General features: G+C 46.3%; 2 protein-coding genes across 2 annotated transcripts in view; one reads left to right on the top strand and one right to left on the bottom strand.

Moving 5' to 3' along the window:
• snd1 (staphylococcal nuclease and tudor domain containing 1) overlaps positions 1–21,282 on the bottom strand; it is a 150,507-nt gene that overhangs the window by 78,547 nt on the left and 50,678 nt on the right. The gene's annotated exons all lie outside the window — the stretch shown is intronic.
• Positions 4,013–6,831, top strand: lrrc4.1 (leucine rich repeat containing 4.1). Its single transcript, XM_034526871.1, has one exon. The coding sequence runs from the start codon at positions 4,018–4,020 to the stop codon at positions 6,829–6,831; it is 2,814 nt and encodes a 937-aa protein (XP_034382762.1). The 5' UTR covers positions 4,013–4,017.

The following is a 21,282-nucleotide window of genomic DNA, read 5'->3' on the forward strand; positions in this document are numbered from 1 at the left end:
GTCACGGGGTTTGGCGGGCCATGACCCCCCCCCCCCCCGGTGCACCATCAGTAGTGAGAAAGGAGAGTGTCCACTGAGAAGGGGACGAATAGAGTGAGAACAGGAAAGACAGGAAAGAGAGAGAAATAGAGGAGAGAGCTGTCCTGGCAGCGCTGGCCAGGTTACGGGTCAATGGATGATTTTGGTTAGACGGTAGTCTGGGATGTACTGTGCTGGGTGGGTAAAAACACAACCTGCACTCATTCTGGGTCACTTGCTCATCAAATGGTGGCACACCCATACCCACAAGCACAGCACAGGCACCATCCGACACACAAACAAAGCTTGCGTTGTGGCAGTAAGCACACCGTTTGTCATCAATAAATCACACCAGAGAACAACACGCCCTCAATTGCAGTCGGCTTAACTGACAAACGGATCGAAGGAGTGTCGACGTTGTGTTTAGAAAGCGGCACATTTGCCCGCGCGACCTGCATTTGTGTTATGAAACTGCTCTTTTAAAAGCCTGCCGGGATCCATGCACACGTTATCTCGTTATTTCACTTGTTGGGGAGAATGCAGGGACGGAGAGACGCAGCAGTGCAGCACGCCTCTCAGAGGAGCCGCCACATGGCCGCGGTGCTAGGGAATCCCTGTGGTAAGGAGAGGAAGTAGCCTTTCTGTCTCAACAAAAGGAAAATCCCCCCCCCCCCCCTCCTTATACTCCTGTGGCTGCTACCTCACTGTTGCACGAGCGTCATTGAAGCTCGTTCGCATTCAACTGCAGTCAAGGAGAAAGTCTGTGTGTGTGTATGTATAATATAGGAGTTGGCTCTATACTCCTGCGCCGCTGGGAATAACGTACTGCGCTACAGGCAGTGTGACCTTTTTGAGCTGCCGTGCTTTCTCTAACCACTCTCTCTCTCTTTCTCACACACACTCTTACTCTCTAGCTCAGAAACAAACACACAAACATACACACCCACACACACCTAGCAGCACCGTCACCGCTAGCTTCACCGAGCATCAATTACCCACATTGCTTCCTAGTGTAATGGACGTGAGGCGCGTACATATCATTGGCGACAGAGGGGCTGATGGGACAGTAGGGTGGTTGGGTTTTGCCTCTTCTCCTGCGGCAGGAAGGTAAAGCATGCCTTGTTTTCTCCTGAACATGACCTTTATTGGCTGCGTGCTTCCTGAAGTGACAGTTTGTGCTCAAATTGCGGGTTAAGGCCTGCCTGTTTAGAGCGCTCCGACAAGCCGCGAAGGCACGCGTGATGAAACGGTCATGCTGCACTTGCTTCCTGTCATGGTTTGAGTGTCGGTCTCTCCCTCTAATGAATGGTATTAATAAAAGTAACCTAATCAAATTGGCACAATCTAAACTATGAGTTCCATTGCACCGAATCGAGATTGAAAATAGACACGGCTTAAATCTCACTTAATGCCCCCGACAACTTGTAGGAGATTGTATATAAAGAAATGAAGCAGAGTGACAGCAAAGAGTGAGCCGTGAGAAGGATAAGACGGCAAGGAGGGGTGGGTGGGGGAGTTAATGCACAAAACACACTGCATCAAACCAAAGCACTACTCCAAGCAGGATGCGTCAGCAGTCCATTCATGTTCCTTTATTTTACACTGAACGGAAGGAGAAAAAAAACGAAAAGAGGGAGAGAGAGAGAGCAAAGGGAGGTAAAGAGAATCAAAGATAGAGAGAACCGAGAAAGAGAGAGAGAGAGCGTCATGAGAGAGAGACAGGAGCGAGAGTGGGAGAAACGGTGTCCCATCAGCCTGCTGTTGCCACCAGGGCAATGCTGGAAAACATTTGCCAGACTTGTTGGAATGGCTGGGCTAGTGCAGGGGAGGAGTGGGTTAAAATATGGTTGCTGTGGGGACGCCACTGTCCATCTCTGCCTTTCGCTCGGACAGCTTGCCTATTCCTCTAAGCCACACAAAGCCACAGAAAGCCACAGAACAAGAGACTGTGAGCATTAAGAAGAAGGATAAAAAAAAAAAGGAGCGGAGGATAGCAGGAGCAAACTGGTTTTTGAAGAGGTAGAGATCTCTAAAAAGGTCTGAGTGCTTTGAGCTCATCCAACTACCTCAGGACACTGCAGAGAGAGCAGGAGGGAGGCTGGGAGAGAGAGAGAGAGAGAGAGCAAGAGCGAGAGAGAGAGCAAGAGAGAAAGAGAGAGAGAGCGATATCCAAGCCGGAGCAAGCTCTCTCTTTTGCTGCTACAACGGATCCTTTCCACATCGACGCTACCGTTAACGTCACGCCTGTAAGCCGCGCGCTCACCCGGCGCTCGCCTACCCTGTATTGCTCCTCTCCCTCGTCGGACGCCGCATTAGAGAGGGGGTGCTGATCACCACGAGGAGAGGAGGGAGAAGAGAAAAGAAAAAAAAAGAATTGGGAAAACAAGAAGAAACAAGCCGGCGGAGGAAGGAGACACTGCGCACCACCCCTCCTCCCTCTAACCCACCTCGATCAACCCAGCTACAACACCCCCACTCCTCCCAGCACCCCCTTCCATCCCCCACTCCCCCTCTGAAGAAATTGACGGATTATTGGGAAGTGCAAGGGAGGCAGGCTGCAGCTGCTGCTGTGTGTGTGCTCACTGCTGCTGCTGCTGTGTGCTTCGCGGGGATGATGTGTGTGCGTTTGCAATTGCTGCTTTTCGCCACCACTGCTGCTGAGGCTAGAGCGTCTGGCTAGTTGAGGAAGAAGCTAATGAAGCCAGTGTGAGTCGCGTATATTCTTTTTACAAACCACCGCCGAGCACTGCTGGAGGAAGAAAAAAAAAAAAAGAAAGAAAAAAAATCAAGTGGACACGACGCCACATTGAAAGGGGGAGCAGGAGAGAGAGAGAGAGAGAGAGAGAGAGAGAGAGAGAGAGAGAGAGAGAGAGAGAGCGAGAGGGCTGTCAGACTGACCAACCGACCAACTGATTGACCACTAAAAAAAGTGAACAGAGGAATACAGAGAGGAGGGGGTCTTTTTTTTTCTTTCTTCTCCCCCCTGGCTTGTCAACCTCACCTCCAAACCATCGCAAACAAAAAGACACAGAACATTTGAGAGGACTGTGGAATTTCCATTCAACCTTCTTTCAAGCCCACCCCCACCGACCTCCCTCTTTTTGTCCTTTCCGTCTTGGCTTTTGGTGCACACAACATTTTTTGTGTGTTTGTTTGTGTAGTCGCCTGTGCTATGGAGACCTGGGTAAGGTGTCTAGCAGGGGGATCAACTGTCGGATTCCAAGGACAAGCGAGAGAAGAGGAGCCGACAGCGAGAAGCGAGCAAGGGAGCACTGCTGCTGCTTTCGGAGCCTGACTGGATTCCTATCTGCAATTCTTTTTTTCTTTTTTTTCTTCTTAACAACAACAAAAGGGAGGGAAAAACACTCAAAAAAGGGCCTTTCGAACCTTTGTCTTTGGATGTGTGGATTTACAAAAGGGCTCGTCGTGGTTAAGCTCTTTGGCATTGATACCCTTTTTGACAGAGCAAATATAAAAAAGGCTTAATTTGCTGCTCTTGGGATATACATACATCTGGTGTGAATACCACCGCTCTTTCTGATTGCAAACAGGAGGGAAACTATATATCAGTTCAAGGACCTGTAATAATAACTTGAGGTAGGTGTCTAGTGTTTCAACCCCTCTTTGCATCAATTTGTAACCCTCCCTTCTGTCTTGTAATACGGCTTTTGGTTGGTTAATTTATCATCATGTCCTACTCATACACACGTTTCAGAAAAGCCAGCCCTCTCAACACACCCTTCTCCTTCTACCCCTGACCAGTTAAAAAGATTGCTTCATTGAGGATAGTTCAAGCCCTTTTGCCTCTTAGCAAGCACCCACAATCCTCATTCTCCCCTTGTCCTCTTCAGTTCCCTTGAATTCTTTGCTCTGGTCACCGTAACACTACAACTAGCCAACCAGCTACTTTCCCTGATCCCCACAGCCCCCAAACACCACCCCAAAAAAACCCCATCCCTCCCCCCCCCAGATGATGCTGAATTATGAACGTGCCACATCATGAGTCTCCTGGGGCGGGTAGCTGTGCATCGTGCCAGGAAAGCCGCCCTGCTCTGTGTAGTCTTCCTGATGGCGCAAGCGTGGAGCAGTGCCTCTCTGGCCTTGGCGGGGGCGGCAGTGTCTCAGGGACCCCAGGGCTGTCCACCACAATGTTCCTGTAGTAATCAGCAGGGGAAGGTGGTGTGCACTCGACGTGGCCTCACCCGTGTGCCCCCCGGCATTCCTACCAACACGCGACACCTCAATCTAATGGAAAACGCCATTGAGGCGGTGCAGGCTGACTCCTTCCGCCACCTGCACCACCTTGAGGTGCTCCAGCTTGGGCGAAATGCCATACGGCAGATTGAGGTGGGCGCGTTTAATGGACTCACCAGCCTCAACACACTGGAGCTGTTTGACAACCGGTTGACAGTGGTGCCCAGTGGGGCCTTTGAGTACCTGTCTAAACTAAGAGAACTGTGGCTGAGGAACAACCCCATTGAAAGTATCCCCTCCTACGCCTTCAACCGGGTGCCCTCCCTCATGCGATTGGACCTGGGAGAGTTACGGAAACTGGAGTACATCTCAGAAGGAGCTTTTGAGGGCCTAGAAAACCTCAAGTACCTCAACCTGGGCATGTGCAACATAAGGGGGGATATGCCAAACTTAAGTCCCCTCAAGGGCCTGGAGGAGTTGGAGATCTCTGAAAATCACTTCCCAGAGATAAAGCCAGGCTCTTTCAATGGCCTGCGCTCACTGAAAAAGCTATGGGTGATGAACTCACAAATCACAGTGATAGAACGCAATGGTTTTGATGACCTATCTTCATTGGTGGAGCTTAATCTTGCCCATAACAATCTGAGCGCTGTGCCACATGATCTGTTCTCCCCGCTCAGGTACCTGGTGGAGCTCCATCTCCACCATAATCCTTGGAACTGTGGCTGTGAGGCTGTATGGTTAGCACGCTGGCTAAGGGAGTACATCCCTTCTAACTCAACTTGCTGTGGACGTTGTCACTCACCTGTCAGCATGAGAGGGCGACAGCTGGTTGAGGTGGACCGAGGTGAGGGTGCTGCAACCCAATGTTCTGCACCATTCATTGCTGATGCACCAAGGGACCTGAACATTTCAGCAGGGAGAGTGGCTGAGCTTCGTTGCCGCACAGCCTCAATGTCTTCAGTGCGCTGGCTTCTACCCAATGGGACTATCCTGACACATGCCTCCAGTCACCCGAGAATATCAATCCTGAATGACGGTGCCCTTAATTTCTCAAATGTCCTGGCTGTAGACACAGGCACTTATACCTGCATGGTGTCCAATGCAGCGGGGAACTCCAATGCCTCGGCCTACCTCAATGTGAGTGCGGCTGAGCTCAACACATCCAACTTGAGTTACTTTACCACAGTGACTGTGGAGGTCTTGGGGCCAACCACTGAGATGCCCAAACCTAGAACCACCTCCACTACAGCTGCTGCAGCAGGGTCTGGGGTAGCTGGGGGCGGAAGGGTAGGCCTAGGGACAACAACTACAACTGCCTCCCCTTCCGTCTTTCAGCCAGTCTTCATCTCCACGCCAACTGTGCTGCTGCAAAGCACTAACAGCCCCCCAGGTGCAGCTAAGACATCTGTGGTGCCAGGACTCCAAGGTGTCACTGGCAAACCAGGGAGGTCTGGCCCTAGCCTGGATGAAGTGATGAGGACCACTAAGATCATAATAGGTTGCTTTGTAGCAGTGACACTGATGGCTGCGGTGATGCTCATCGCCTTCTACAAATTGAGAAAGCGCCACCAGCAGAGGAGCACAGTGGCAGCTGCTCGCACTGTGGAGATTATCCAGGTGGATGAGGAAGACCTTCCTCCACCGGCGTCTGCAGCTCAAGAGACGTCTCTCACATTGCCTGAAATCCGGGACCATAACAGCATACACAAACTGGACTTTATCAGCCACAAGACCGACTATAGTTTTCACAAACCCAAGGTCGAATACAAACCACAGCCTAATTTCACCCTTCATAAGCCGAAGGCTGAGTATACCACCTATAAGCCAAATATGGACTTCAGCAGCCACAAATACATCCCAGATTACAGCACTCACAAATCTACACCAGATTTTAGCCTTCATAGACCAAAGCCTGACTACAGCCAATTTAGACAGGACTACAGCACTCACAAACCTAAAGCAGAATACAGCCCGTTCAAACCAGATTACGGCACTCATCCAAGGCAGAAAACAGACGTCAGCCCATTTAAACGAGATTACAGCACCCAACCAAAACCTAAACACGACTACAGCCCATTAAAATCGGAGTACAACACACAGCATAAACCTAAGGCTGAATACAGTCCATTCATGCCAGACTTTGGCACTCATCCAAGGCCTAAACCTGAATACAGCCCATTTAAACCCGACTACAGCACTCAACCCAAACCCAAAACAGACTACAATGCCCAGCGATCTAAAACGGAGAGTACCTACAACCCCAGGGACCCTTACACCTCCCATATGACTGCAGCTGATTACAGCGCCTTCAAGACCGACTTCAGTCCCCACAAAGCGGATTACAGCGCCTACAAGTCCGACTTCAGTCCACACACTCAGAGACCTAAACTTGATTACAGTCCCCACAAAGCGGACTACAGCCCCCATAAAATGGACTACAGCACTCTGAAGCCCAAATATAACACCTATAAACCAACTGGACATGGGGCTAAATGGACAGACAACAATGTTGGGAACTCTTTGCCTCGAACCATGCCCAGCACCATCACAGCAATGGCTGAGCCCTTTGCCATTAAAACTCACACCAAGGAGAAGGTGCAGGAGACTCAGATTTGAAAAGACCCCCCAAAAGGCTCCCACTCCTCGCCCTAGGTTCCTAGCCCCCAACCACTCCTTTTCTCTCGCCCCCTTCTTCATTTCCTCATAAACTCATGCAATAGAATGCACAACGAAAAAAAAAAGGACAGGAACTACTTTTTTGTACAGAGTGCAAACTTAAAAAGACTGATGATTTCTTGTTGTACATGCTTATAAATAAATATATATATGGACAAATTGAAACTACCATGGGCTGGTGATAGAGAAACATATATTAAAAAGAAATTGAAACTATTTTCTAACTTGTAACTTCTATTTAAAACAATGAGTTGTTTAAGATGCTGTCTTGACTTTGAGAAATGAGGGTAGTCTTGTTTTAAAAAGGGGGCATTCTGTGTGATTTTTACACCATGCTACAGAGAATGCAGTGATAAGAAAAAACATATTTATACTGAGAAGACTTTCTTTAACAAAAACCGAAAAAAAAAGGTCAGTGTCGATCTTTACAGGTTTATCTTGTAAAAGCACCAAGAATTTGTACTGTGCCAAATGTTATAAATGCAATAAAAAGGATTTTTGGAAGAAAAAAAAAAAAAAAAAGAAGAAGTTATTAGAAAGAGATGTTTTTTTCTTCATTTTCTCTCCTGGTGTATACTGTAACGATCAGCCAAATGCTTTAGACACTGCAGTAAGACGCTGCAGCTATACTTTAACCCTACGAGTGCTGAATGACTCAGGCAGAATGAATCACAATGCAGAAGTGGATGGTGTTTGGTTTTTTTAATCTCTCAACACCTTATTATTATTATTATTATTATATGCTTTATATGTAACAGAGGAGTTTGTTCAGTTTCTATTTTACACCAATGAGTGTCATAGTGCTTCATCAAGATGTGGCTGAAGAAAAGTGTGTGTATAATTTTTCTTAAGTTCTATAAAATGCTTTACGATGTGAACAGACGAAGCAATGGTGTATCCACAGAAAAGTGTAGCGGTGCTACTATAACATCTCATGTGAACTGAAAATGCTCATTACAAAATGCTGTTCAACGATGCAAAACCGATTGTGTTACCGATCTCATTTTATACATTACAAACTGGTAGTATTATTCATGTAACCAATGAGTGAAAATGGTGATAAATTAAGGTGAAGTACTGTTTGGGTGAAGACTGTCTTGCACTTTGCCAAAAAATATAGATCCTCATTTCACTTTTCATTGCATTGCCAGCTGTTGTGCCTTCATCAATCAGTATGGGGGCTTTTTATGGTGACAAATGCATTTGGGTCTTGCTGTTAACTGCATTCTTCATCTCCAAGAATATCACCCCTCTCAATCACAATATAGCCCCACCGATGCGCCTAACAAAGAGAGATAGCACACAATGGTTAGTGCGCATGTATTAGTCAGGTGATCCGGTTTGTTTTTGGAAAACCACAGTGAGTGGAAAGCTGTGTTGTAGCCACTGTAAATCTTACTTACTGATACATCTGGGGAAAGAGTAAAACAAAAATGATAGAACAAAAACAAAAGAAAGAAAAGGTGGCGTGACCCATATAAGCGCATATCAGTTAAAAACAGAACAACATGTTTGCAGTGGGCAACATGTGGGTGAGAGATGAAAAAAAGAGAATACTAAAAAAGAACTCCATGGGAGTGATTGCAAGCTGCGTGGACCGTAATCGGCACATCCAACCCAGATACGACCTTCTCGTTAACCCTTATGAAGCTGTGCAATTTTAAAGTAAACTAACACCAATAAAAAAAAAAACAACACCACAATAACTAGCCTTGAGAGATGTGTGACGTCATCAGATCTGCAGTCTCCTCTCGGGTACACGACTAGGCGAAATATAGGCAATATCAGGGTTTTCCTCTCCAACAATGTCGAGTTTTAACATTTGAGAAACTAGAGGACAATGTTTGAATATGAACAAGGGAGGGGTTGACATCACAAAAACACGCAGTTAGCTGAGAGCTTGTGATGTACTTAACCTGTAGTAGAGGCTTTCAGACGAGGAGAATGGTGTGTGGGTCTGTGAGGGCAACAGTCCAGCAAAAAAAGAGGGCGTGTGTAAGATGAGAGTGAGAGATGGAGGTTGAAGAGGACAGCTGAAGAGGGTGAGCTGATTGTGTCAGGGTTTGGTTGTTGTTGTTTATAACATGTAGTTGTTTCCGAGGATATCTTGCGCTTGGAGACACACGTTGGAGCATTTGTTGTAAATGTATAATTTAAACGTCATCTCACATTTGTGCTACATAAGAAGGATGGGATGGATACGATGATCCCAATGAGGAGAGGAGTTAAAAAAAAATTAAAATTAAATAAAAACTAAACATAGGGTGCAAAAAGTGTGCAGTGCAGCAGAAAAATATATTGCTTGGAGGGGAAAAAAAATAAAATAAAAAATGGGATCATATCAAAAAGGAGAGCACGCACTTTTCTTCTTGAAAACGTATTAAGAGGCAGCCCACTGGACTGTGTGTGATCTTTGGGGCCAAGAGGCAGCCATAGTGACACATTCAGGAAATGTTTAGTCCCTAAACAGCAATGCAATACACAGTTTTCGGTCCAGGTGTGGTTACATACAAAGTGATCACAACTTGTCAAAGAGAGACTTTTATATTCCTATACCCAACGGTCATCGAATTGGGGTGAAATAACCTGCTGCAGTGTAAACTGCTTAGCTAAAAAACAGACCAAATCAACTACCAGCTCCCTATTCGCCAACCTCCCCTTCCTGCGATGTCTGTTGATGACTCGGCCTGCCATTTAAATATTCACCAACTTTCTGCAGGTGCATGAACGCGCTCGATAGATCAGACGTGCATTTCCGTCGGTATTTGCCCATGTATATGTATATACGCGTCTGCTGTGTAAAGCTATCCGTTTGGGCGTTGGGCTACAACTTACCGGGGGAGCAAGGAAACAAAAAGAGCTTCACAGTGGAAAAGGGAATGGAGGGAGAGAGAGAGAGCAGGATCATGCATCTAAATTTAATACTAAATATGGCCAATATGTCATACCACCTCTCTACTATCAGCTTTCCCAATAAAAAGGCAAAGCGCCGAAGAAAAGAGCCACATGCAAACACACCCATTTCATATCTTGGATGGCGTGTCCTCCTCTCCCACTTTGAAATCGTTTTTTTTAATATCCGAGCGACGCAAAGCCAAAACAGCGGTCTCTCTAATGTGACACATACGAGAGGAAAGTTCAAACGAGAAGGGATCAGTCTGTTGCATCTCAATGGATGGCGTAAATGGGTTAAATGGATTGCGAGCAGTTGCATGAACAGATGCAAGCGCTGTATTAAGCTGCGTTATGGCATTCTATCATCAGCCATATTGCACTTTGTGTGCCTCAGTATGTTATAGCAGGATGGGGCGTACGCTACACCAGTGTTTAATACCAATGCGCGTTGTGCTATGTGGTCACGTATTAAGCTGCACTGTGCTATAAAAAGGCTCCGTCATACTAATCAGTCGACATGGCTACAGGGTCATCAATCAGCCAATCAGCAAGGCAGCCACCGAAGGGCTTGTTTCCATGGGAAACACTCCTTCCCTCCGTCCCTTCCTCCTCGGAGTCGTTCTCTGTGTGCTTCATTAGCAATCATGAAGCCATTTGAAAGAGGAAGCAAGGCAAGATGCACCTATTTACCCACAGCTCACAGAGCCAGGGGGAGATTGGAGGAGGGAAGGTACAGGGAAGATAGGGGAGGAAGAAGATAAAGTGCTATAGGAATTGAGATGGAGGAAATAGCATTTTAAGTAGGAAGGGAAGCATGACAGATTGTGGGAAAGAAGTTATGAGGGAGTGCGAAATTTAGCCAAAACAGAAAACGGGGTTAGAAAAAAAGGGAGCCGATGTAAAGATGCAAAGAGCAGACATCTGGGGAAAACAGGAGATACACAGAGATAAATATGGCAAGGCTGGATAAGGTGATTGATTGTACATAGCAGTGCTTCTCGGAGACTAAAAGAAATCGACATGAGAATGAGAAGTGAGAGGTGAAAGGGTATGAAGGGAGAATCAGGCCAAGACAATACGGGGATGCGTAAGGGAAGGAGAAGGAAGAGGGGGAAAAAAAAAACAGAAAGCAAGATAATAAAGAGGACATAATAGTCAAATCTGATTAAAAATTAAATGGAAAATGAGAGAAAAAGAAGCGGAGGTAGAGCTGCGACAAGAGGGGAAAGCAAAGCAGCGAGAGAGAGAGAGAGAGAGAGAGAGAGAGAGCAAAGGCACTCGGGGGGGGGGGAAGGAGTACGCAGAGCAAATGTGATGCAAGAGTGCCAGCTACAGATGGAATGGGGGATATATGGCCACCATGGCTCCAACATGATGGGTGAATGGCCTGGACTGCACCACGAGAGGTGTGGTGGTGGTGGTGGTGGTGGGGGTGGGGGTAAGGATAGCGTGCGATGTTATCGTAGCACAGTGCAGCAGATGAGAAGTGCTGATACCATTAATGGACTTGACCGCTGGGGGATACTTGAGGAAGGGAGAGAGGATGGGAGGATCAAGAGGTCAGCGCAAATTAAACTGTAGGGACGAGGACTGCCAGAGTGCGACTGCGTGTGTGTGTTTGTGTGTGTGTGTCTGTGTGTGTGTGTGTGTGTGTGTGTGTGCGTGTTTTCAGGGAGATCAAGAATTGAACAGGTCAAAGCCCTTAAACCAGCAGCGAAAGCAATCCTCCTTCACCGCCATTCAGTACGAGGAAGGAGCTCATTCTCAACTTATAAAAAAAGGGAATTTTTTAAACCCAATTATTTTTGATGCAATCTCTTAATTAGATTTTTTTTCTCTCATTGTGAATTATTATGCACTCAGGCGCAGAAGGTGGGCTGTAATAAAGAGTTTTTTTTCCCATTAAAATGACCAAGACCAATAGGCATTATAATCTCAATTGCATCGGCCATTTATCAACTACAAGCAGTCAGTGGCGCCACCAGAATGTACACTTTTGGGATTTAATATACTTCCGTCACACTGGCTATAATTTACATTGTTCTGCGCAGTGTGTGCTAGAATGCTTAACTGGCACAAAAAAATAAAAAAATATCTAGTCTAAATGAAAAGATTATAGTAATATTTCTGGCACATTTTTGGGACCTTTGGTTCCACTCGTGCAGAATTTCACTACACTGACATCCACTCAGGATGATGAGAGCACGTGACGATGGATTAGAACAAGAACACAAGGGACCTGAACACGGGAAGGATGACATGTGCTTCTTAGCCTATTTTTCTGCTTGATACATGCATTAATATTATTATTATTATTAAGATTCCCATTCTTTTAACAGCAAAAAGTGCTTGCATGCTGTTGTTCCATCCGATTGAAGACTTTCATTATTTTCGTGTTGTAAATCAGATTTATTATTCGCAGAGTATCAACGTGGCGAACGTAGCCCGTGTCAGTTGTTTTTCATCGGCTTGTATTTTTGAAAGCTTTTATTGATCGCCTATTGATAATTAACACACTGTTGCAGCGCGATCGATCGCAGAACCCGCATCCCCTAGTTTATGCCAGGAGTGTGTGTGCGCGCGCTACACTGTGCATTGGCAAGGGACATTGTGTGAGCACTAGCCAGTGTGCTAGTGGAGCAGACAGGAGGCTATTCTAAGCAGGCCTAGGAGCGTGCTGCCTTGTGAGTCAACATGAGTCAGGGCCCGAGAGTCGTTCGGTCCTAATGTCAAATAAAACATTTTTTTTTTTAAAAAGGGACTGGATGGGATGAGGAGGCAAAAAAGGTAGAGACTGCATCATCATGCATGTGGCGATCAAGTGCTCGTTATGACGAGGAGAGGCTTAGAGTCGGGTCCACTCGTCGCCCACTTTCAATATTTGGCTTGAATCGCCTCGTCTTTGCCAATTAAAGGAATCGTCTTTGCCATACTGAAAACGGAGATTCCGTACACGTGTTCGTTTTTCTTTGGAATACGAGAAGGTTAAGGCGTGAACGCGGTCGGTGGACTGGAAGGCGAGTTGGACGTTTGACTGTGTGAAAACTGATGTAAACACGACGCCATATTCGGTGACCAGCTGCTGGTACGATTTGCTGTAAACTAAGGTCAACAGAAGCGGAATCTCTTTTTTTTTTTTTACTGTATTACTGTTGGCAATAAGCCCGGCGCTGTCGAGGGCTGCAGCGTCGGATGCTGTCAGGTGCATGCCGACAGATTGTATTCGATATACACACACCGTGGTCAAATTTACACAGATTCTGTTGCTCAAAGCGAGACCCGGTGGTTACATCCGCCGTGAAGAGGACCACTCGAGTGCGTTACTCCCTGCGAGAGAGTTTATTGCCCTTTTGGCGGGTGAGAAACATCCCTGTGTGTTCTTAGCCTTACATTTATGATCCCGTCCAGTAGTTAAGGCTGAGGTGTGTGTGTGTGTGTGTGTAATGAATCATGTCTACTGGGGGAACCAAGATATATATATATATATATATATATATATATATACACACAAGGAAGATTTTTTTTTGTGCACACATACTGAAAGACACAAACAAGCAAGCACATACAGAGAGTAAAAAAAAGAAGCCATTTTTACGGCATTTACGGCCTGCAGAGAAATCATGACCACAGGCGCAGCATCGCCAAGGATACCGGGCTCAGGATCAGCCTCCATTCGCGTCCATTAAATTCAGACTGTATTAACATGTTGGTCCTCATCTCTCGTAAGTGAAGCAAGCACAAGGCTCCTCGATTCTGCCCCATCTCTAGTTCACGGGGAGGCTTTAACAGAGGAAACTGTGCTGACCGTGAACACACAGGGCATCTGCTCCTCCGTCGAAAGAGATGGATGGAGACGTGGCACGGTGCGATGATGAGTGTGCGTTCATGCTGCATGTACAGTCTGAGTGGGGAAGCGAGGATAAAGGACGCTTTCTTACAAACAAGGAGACTGATGTAACAGGGAGAAGGATACAAATGTAGTTTCGGGGTTGCAGGGTGCGTTCTGGGATTTCATCTTTTCTAGGACAAGAACGCGTCTGGGTGTAGACATCTTGGTGATTGTGGAGGGGTGGAATTGGGGTGACAAAATGGCCTCCCTCATCGCTCGAGACATTCAAGTAAGGAGGCAGTGAGAAAGACAGACAAGCGGAAGAGAATTAACTGAGGTGGATAGCAAGGGTGCCACATTATCTATGACAGCCTGATCTAGATGGGAGAGGATGGCAGGGCTAGATTGAAAAAAAAAAAAAAAAAAAAAAAAAAAAAGGACGTGTCAAGAGAGAAGTGGGCAAAAGAAAAAAGTGAGTGGAGAAAGAAAAGGGGGCGAGGATGGGGAACAAGCAAGAGGAGAATAGAAAAGGTGATTGCCGTAGATAAGCCCCCCCAATCTGACACATTAAGGGGGAGCTCAGTCGTCGCTCTGCAGTAGCTGCAGGCTCATGAATGTACACCGACGCGGAGACCTCCAAGATGACAAGCGGGGTGCGCTAATGTCAAAGACTTGCCGGGGGAAAAAAAAAAAAAAGTGCACTGCGGAGCACGGAACGGCACATGAAAGCGGCGTCGAGATGAAAGCTCTGACGAGCCGCGGAGGCTGAAACATTTTACACGCCACCGCGCGTCCAAGCGCGCGCGTCCAGGTGGGCCAGCGATGATCTTTAAAGATCAAACTAAATCTAAAATCGATAACCTTCTGTTTGCACTGCACAAGTAAAGGCTCACAGCATTGTGGGTAGTGAAGTCTTTTGGCTTCGTTTAACTACTTGATCCGAACAGAAAAGTAAATAAAACAAGCGCCGGGGTTCCGGGTGCTGGTCCCAGCCACACGTTTTAATGGAGGCTAAATGAATGGCGCACCCAAAAGTGCTTTGTGAAATAGCGTTCTTACTTAACAGAAGAGGATGCGGGATGCTCGCTGGCAGATCTGAGGGAGCAGTGAAACAGCTTAGACTGTCTGTAAACATTTAGCTCGTTTCCTTTTGTTTTTCTCCCTTTAATTCTGGGCTTCAAATACATTTCAGTTGGACTTCAGCGTAAAGAGGAGGAGAAGAAGAGCGAGTGCGTGCTGTGAAGTGGTCCGTTTGTGTATTTGTTCATTTGCATACGCAGTGCAGTTACTGTCTAATGTCTAAATGGGGTTTTGGACACGTCTTCAGATGGGATTCAGCTCAAAAGGATAAAACACTTAGAGATACAGATGTGTGACTGCATGCGCTCTGTGGGAAAAAGCTTGTGTGGGAGTCGCTGCAGGTGAACCTGTGCCAGTCTAACTATGACACATCCGCAAAAAAAAAATGATCAAAGCATATGCCATCCTGGAAAGAAAAAAAAAAAAGCAAAGAGAATTTTAATCCAGTAGCTGCTTTTCAGACAACACTTTTTTTTACTTTAACTTTATGAGATCCTCGAGAGCTGCACTGGGATGAATTTAAATGAAATTACAAATACAAAAAGATGTAAGATCCTTTAAACTGTGCAAATGTATACATACAGGGACAGACTTACGGCCGAAGAAAAGAAATTAAAAAAGGAAAACCGAAGAGGGGTCAGGAGTGATCCTGTATCCACATGTTAAGTGCCAGCATTTCTAAAAAGCTACATACGTGTCGTGGTTTGGGCATCGGGGGACGATTTATTTTATTGAAATGTTTTATTCTGAATTGTTCTGCGAGCAATAAACGGTTTCAGGGGCAGCGTTTGGCATTTCAGAACCCAGGAGCTGGAATCAGAGCTGCTGCGCGGCCCCCCCGAAGCAGAGCGCGACCTCGCCGACCCCGGCCGATAGAAGAGTACCTGCCCGACGGGGGAGACGATAATTAGACACGGAGTTATACTGCTCTTCTCCCCTCGACGCTCTGGTCGTGTTTAATTAGCGGGAGTGAGGGACAAGACACATCAAAGACGTGCATGTGCAAGCAGCCTCGTGTTTGTCCGTCAATTACAGTTTTGTTGTTGTTGTTGCGGCAAAACTTCAAAACCAAGTAGCGAGCCAGAGCTGCAGATGCACTGTAAGAGTGTAAACACGAGGGATTAGAGCCACAAGTGAGAATAAACTAACACAAGTAGGTCGGATGATGCAACGAGAGAAGCAGAAACCCTACAGAGATGCTGCCCCACTGGGAGGTGTGCAGCTCGTGGAATGAGTGGAGAGAGCAAGCCGGAGAGAGGGAAACGATCAAAGACGGGAAAGAAAAGGGGGTGGCTCAAGTTTAATGAGTGGAAGAAGAGAGAGGAGAGGAATAGAGGAGGCTCGGGGTGGAGGAGACTTGGCAAGCATTCACCCTCCCACTCTGTTGGCAGCAGAGGCACAAACTGTTTGCTCACAGCAGTGCATGCATCTATTAGTATTGTTCCAGGAGATAATAACTCTGTGTGTGTGTGTGCACGCGTGCGTGTGTGTGTGTGTAGATTTACATGTGTGATTGGGTGTCAATTCTTAGCCAAAAGTGGAGAACGAGTTGCTATGGGGTGGCAGACAAAACAATGTGGTGGCTGCAACAGACAATTGTTGGAGGAAGCGAGCGTTTGTGTGTGAGAGACTGTTGAATGTCAGCTAAACGGAGACACCGGAGGCCGCGGCGCCCAACAACGCTGCTCCTGGAACAGCTTCCGCGACTTTGAGCAATAGAGAGGACGGGCTATCAAGTGTCAGGTTCTACCCGGGTTGGAATGGCGAGGAGTTTTGCATCGTGCTGTAACGTCTGGCCCGATACCGGAGGAAATTAAATGCATCGTGGGCCTCGGAAAGTATTGATCACCACGAGCCTATCTGAACACACTTACACAGCAGCAAGCTCAAATTCAGCTGGCACCAAAAGCATTTTATTTATTTTTAACTGCAGTGCCCCGGCGAGCCTTTCTTGGAACTTCCCCTGCATACACCCATGCACATTCAGAGAGAGATTCAGCCAGCAAAGGGGTTTAAAGAAACTACATTTCTATAGCTGGCCTCATTTGAAGCCACACACACACACATCTGCCTGTCGCCCACTTCTGCCATTAGCTTTATCTGTCTGAATTCAAAGCTGAGAGCGTTTTTAAAGATTTTGCCAGGCTTGTTCTTCCCTTTATGCCCCTGACTCTCCTCTGGAAAAACATAGAAAAAGAGGGAGGGGGGGGGGGGGGGGGGGGGAGAATGCTGATCGCTAACACAGCCGCTGAGATAGCCTCTCTCTTGTTGGTGGGGGATGTAAAGAAATGGAATGACAGAAAAAGGTAGCCGGAAAGGAGATGCTGAGATGGGAGTACGGGCGTTGTGCTGGGGTAAGCTGCCGGCGGATTACCGCTTCAAATCTCTCCTCGCCCTTTATTTGGCGCTTATTCGTTCACCTCTTTGAGGATACAGTCCTGCAGGTGTCGGTAGGTGTGCCCTCTAGGCAGCGGGGGCCAGGCGCTGACAACTAAATAAGTGGGACTGACATGAAACACGCACATAGAAAGATATGGGGAAATTATGAAAGAGTGTAGAAGACCGGGAGTTGTGGAGAAAAGGCTCGGAGACTGACCGGCTCTTCTTGACAGCTGACTTCAGTGTGTGCGTGTGTGTGTGTGTGCGCGTGTGTGTGTGTGTGATTGTGTGTCTTTGAAACCCTACAGACAACTCTATGTCGATGTGTAGCAACCGCTGTGTTGTCAAGGGAACCATTAGAAAGACTGAAAGACTGGTATCTGCTCTGCGCTTGCCTACACACACACATACCCCTCTCGCATGTGTGTTAGTGTTGACTGAGAAAATAATTCCTCTGCGCATATATATATATATATATATATATATATATATATATATATATATATATATGTGTGTGTGTTTGGTGTAAACTTGGTGGAGTAACAAAGATAGATGGATGTGTTTTTCTCCGTAAATGCTGTCAATATGTTGCGCTGTTATGTCACAATCAACAGAATTGGATCAATCCAAGCATCAATAAAGCTTAGAGGCCGAGAGCCATTCCCAAACATCCCATAGTGAAAGACCACGTACCATTTCTAGTACCGAGCACCATGTAGGGGGGGGGGGTCCACGAAAGAATAGCTTTAAAATGTTTTCAGTTAAGAAAGATAACATATTTGCTTTTGTTTGTATTTATTTGAACAGACTCATCATTTTGTCCTCTGAAGCCAATCACACAGCATTTTGGTAACAGTGTCAAGCGGTACTTGTGTTTAGATAACAAACACCCCGCGGCCAGAAGCTCAGAAGGCGACGCAGCAGGGGGATTTGTCGTGCGTGTGCGTGTGCATGCGTGTGCGTGCGTGTGTTCGTGTGCAAGTGAGTATTTTCCTTGTGGGCCAGGCTGAAGGAGGGGCACACTGAAAAAAGGTTCTTGAAAGTAACATAAAGTGTGGTCAAAATCACTGAAAGGGTGCCAGCCAGAGGGTAATGGAAGACAATGGAGACAAAACAAAAATGTGTGTCTGTCTGTGTGTGTGTGTGTGTGTGTGTGTGTGTGTGTGTGTGTGTGTGTGTGTGTGTGTGTGTGTGTGTGTGTGTGTGTGTGCGTAAATAAAATGCCGATAAAGTAAAAAGAATGGTGAGGCGAGACCACAATAGTAAATTAAGAGAGAAGCGAATGAAGCCAGAACAAGAGATGGAGAATCACCCTTTTCCCACTTCTCCACATTTTTTATATATAATATTTAATTTTCTAAAGATAAATGTAATAGACCATTATTTAAATACCAGGGGCAATTATATAACCTTAAATGGGTCCAACTGTCGGGGGACTATTGAGCTATTGAGTGAGCCCAACTAGACCGGCTGCATTCAATAACGCAGTCGATGTGTCAACTGTCAATTCGACATGTTCAGTAGTTGTCTCAACTTTCTTTTTCAGAACCCTTTTCCCCTCAATTTGTCATTTCTGGAAATGTCAGACTGACCAGGTGAAGTGTGGTTTATTTAGAAAAATAAATAGTTGAAAGCAAAAATAAATAATAGCCAAAAAAGAAGAAGAAAGACGTTCAGAAGCCAAATAATGAGACAGGTAATGGCATGTCTATTGAAACAGCCTGGCTGGCCGCCTGCAGTATTCTCAGATGGATCGAAATTCAATATACAGTTTGGCTATTTTTTTTTTTTTTTTTTAAAAGGGAAAAGACACCCGAGTGTAACCGAGCAAAGGCCCCAAAAAAAAGAAGAAAAACAAAGACGACGGCGACAATAGAAGTCTTTTATCCTTCTGCCTCAATTATGAAACATTCAGTCTTCTGACCTCCGGTTTTAAGAATAATTTCAGAAATGTGTTTGTCTTGGAACGTGTGAGCGCGCACACAATTAAATATTATATATAAAAAATGTGGAGAAGTGGGAAAAGGGTGATTCTCCATCTCTTGTTCTGGCTTCATTCGCTTCTCTCTTAATTTACTATTGTGGTCTCGCCTCACCATTCTTTTTACTTTATCGGCATTTTATTTACCCACACACACACACACACACACACACACACACACACACACACACACACACACACACACACACACACACACACACCCACTGATGCCCTACCTTCATTATGCTCTCGAGCAGAAAAGTCTCGTCCTCGAAACGGAATAGAAAAACAGCAGAAATGTGGGGGGGGGGGGGGGGGGGGGGGGAAGAAAGAACAGTGGAGAAAGGGATAAAACGCAGAAAGAAAGAGCATTAAAGATGAGCCGAACGCAGTGAGTGATATAGTGCGAGACAGTACAGTGCAAGTGTATGAGAGCATTATACTGTTGCCCTCATTGATGTGGAAGAGTGCTGCAGTGTCCTTCATGTGGAGGAAAAGGCTAAGAGGATTCGGCTGGTCCCCAAGCACAGAGTGTGCCTGTGTCTTTGCCCCGTTTACAGGGTATGCTTATCAGGGTGGACGGTGAAGTCGCAATTCCATCTCACACAGACACACACACACACACACACACACACACGCAGAGACGCGTTAAAGCACAAGGTCGCCCTCGTAAACGAGTTGGGGCGATAAAGCGGTGAGCAGGTTCCTCCCTTCCTCTCATCTCTCCATCTCTATTCAGGCCCATCTATCTCTCCGTCGCTGCGATGGCGTGTGAATGTGTGTGTGTGTGTGTGTGTGTGTGTGAATGTGTGTGTGTCTGTGTATGTGTGTGTGCGCGCGTCGGTCGCTCTGTTCACCTTCAGGCTTTAATCCACGATTTTCAAGGAACGACGCCGCCGCCGCCCAACTGTGACACCGATGCGCGCACACACACACACACACACACACAAACAGGCTGTGTTTGCGAGCTGACGCAGGAGCTGAACTTTCTCCGTGACACCAATTAGCCGCTGGCAGTGTACACAGGCTTTTTTTGTGAGCGTCAGAATTCACGACCGGAACTCAATCATATAAACTCCTCTGAACGGCATCAGGCTCACGTGCTGCGTCTCAGGGTCAAAATTACGAATGTACCGCAATCTCAAACCGGGTTTGCAAGAAATCTTGCAGCCAATACTCCAAAAATTCACCAAGCGAGACGTCGTGACTCGTGGCCAAGATTCTACACACATCACAAAGTGGGTCTCTCGGGTTTCTACCAACACGGGTAACGACGGCAACAACATTTACAACGTCAAACAATGACGATTCACTCTGCTGCAACGTTGAAAAGGACCTCATCTGGGTCATGTCAAACACAATAGTGTGGGACTGTTGCTAATGCCGCTAGAGGAATTACCTTTTATATGACGGGACAAAGTGCTGCAGTCATGAATGGTTGGGGTCAGGTCCCGTCTCTGGCTATAAAGCAGCAGTCTTCTGGAAACTGGGCGGCCTTCTGCACTCGTGGTTTTAACTACAGTACGTGGTGGTGTGAAAAAAAAAAAAAAAGGAACCCGAGGGGCTGTTCACCGTCCCCACCGTCTGTCCGTCTCGCTGACCAGGAAACCACACCATGCATTATTCATCATGTGTACTTGTATTCTCGCTCGCCCTCTCATATACACACACACACACACACACACACACACACACACACACACACACACACACACACACACACACACACACACACACACACACACACACACACACACACACACACACACACACACACACACACACACACACACACACACACACACACACACACACACACACACACACACACACACACACACACACACACACACGCACACACACACACACGCACACACGCACACACGCACACACGCACACACGCACACACAATGCACGGTTACGCAAACATACGAGAATAGAAGTCAAGAATAGATGCAAAAAAAACAAGCGGACGCATGTGGATGTCGACAAAACAGGCCAATATGCTAAATTAATTGATTGGAGTTGACCACAGAGGCAGATAGAAGAAAAGACAACTAAATAACACTTCAATTATTCAATTAGTGCTACGTGGTGCGTATTCATAAGGCTTTCCCGAATACCATCTTTAAGGGCTTTGGAGCTTCGGTAGTAATTTATTTATTTATATATATATATATATATAAATAAAACAAAGAATTAAATCAGAATCCCAAGAAATGAAAAA

This window comes from Cyclopterus lumpus, chromosome 23, assembly GCF_009769545.1.
Source record: "Cyclopterus lumpus isolate fCycLum1 chromosome 23, fCycLum1.pri, whole genome shotgun sequence".
In the NCBI taxonomy this organism is placed as follows: domain Eukaryota; kingdom Metazoa; phylum Chordata; class Actinopteri; order Perciformes; family Cyclopteridae; genus Cyclopterus; species Cyclopterus lumpus.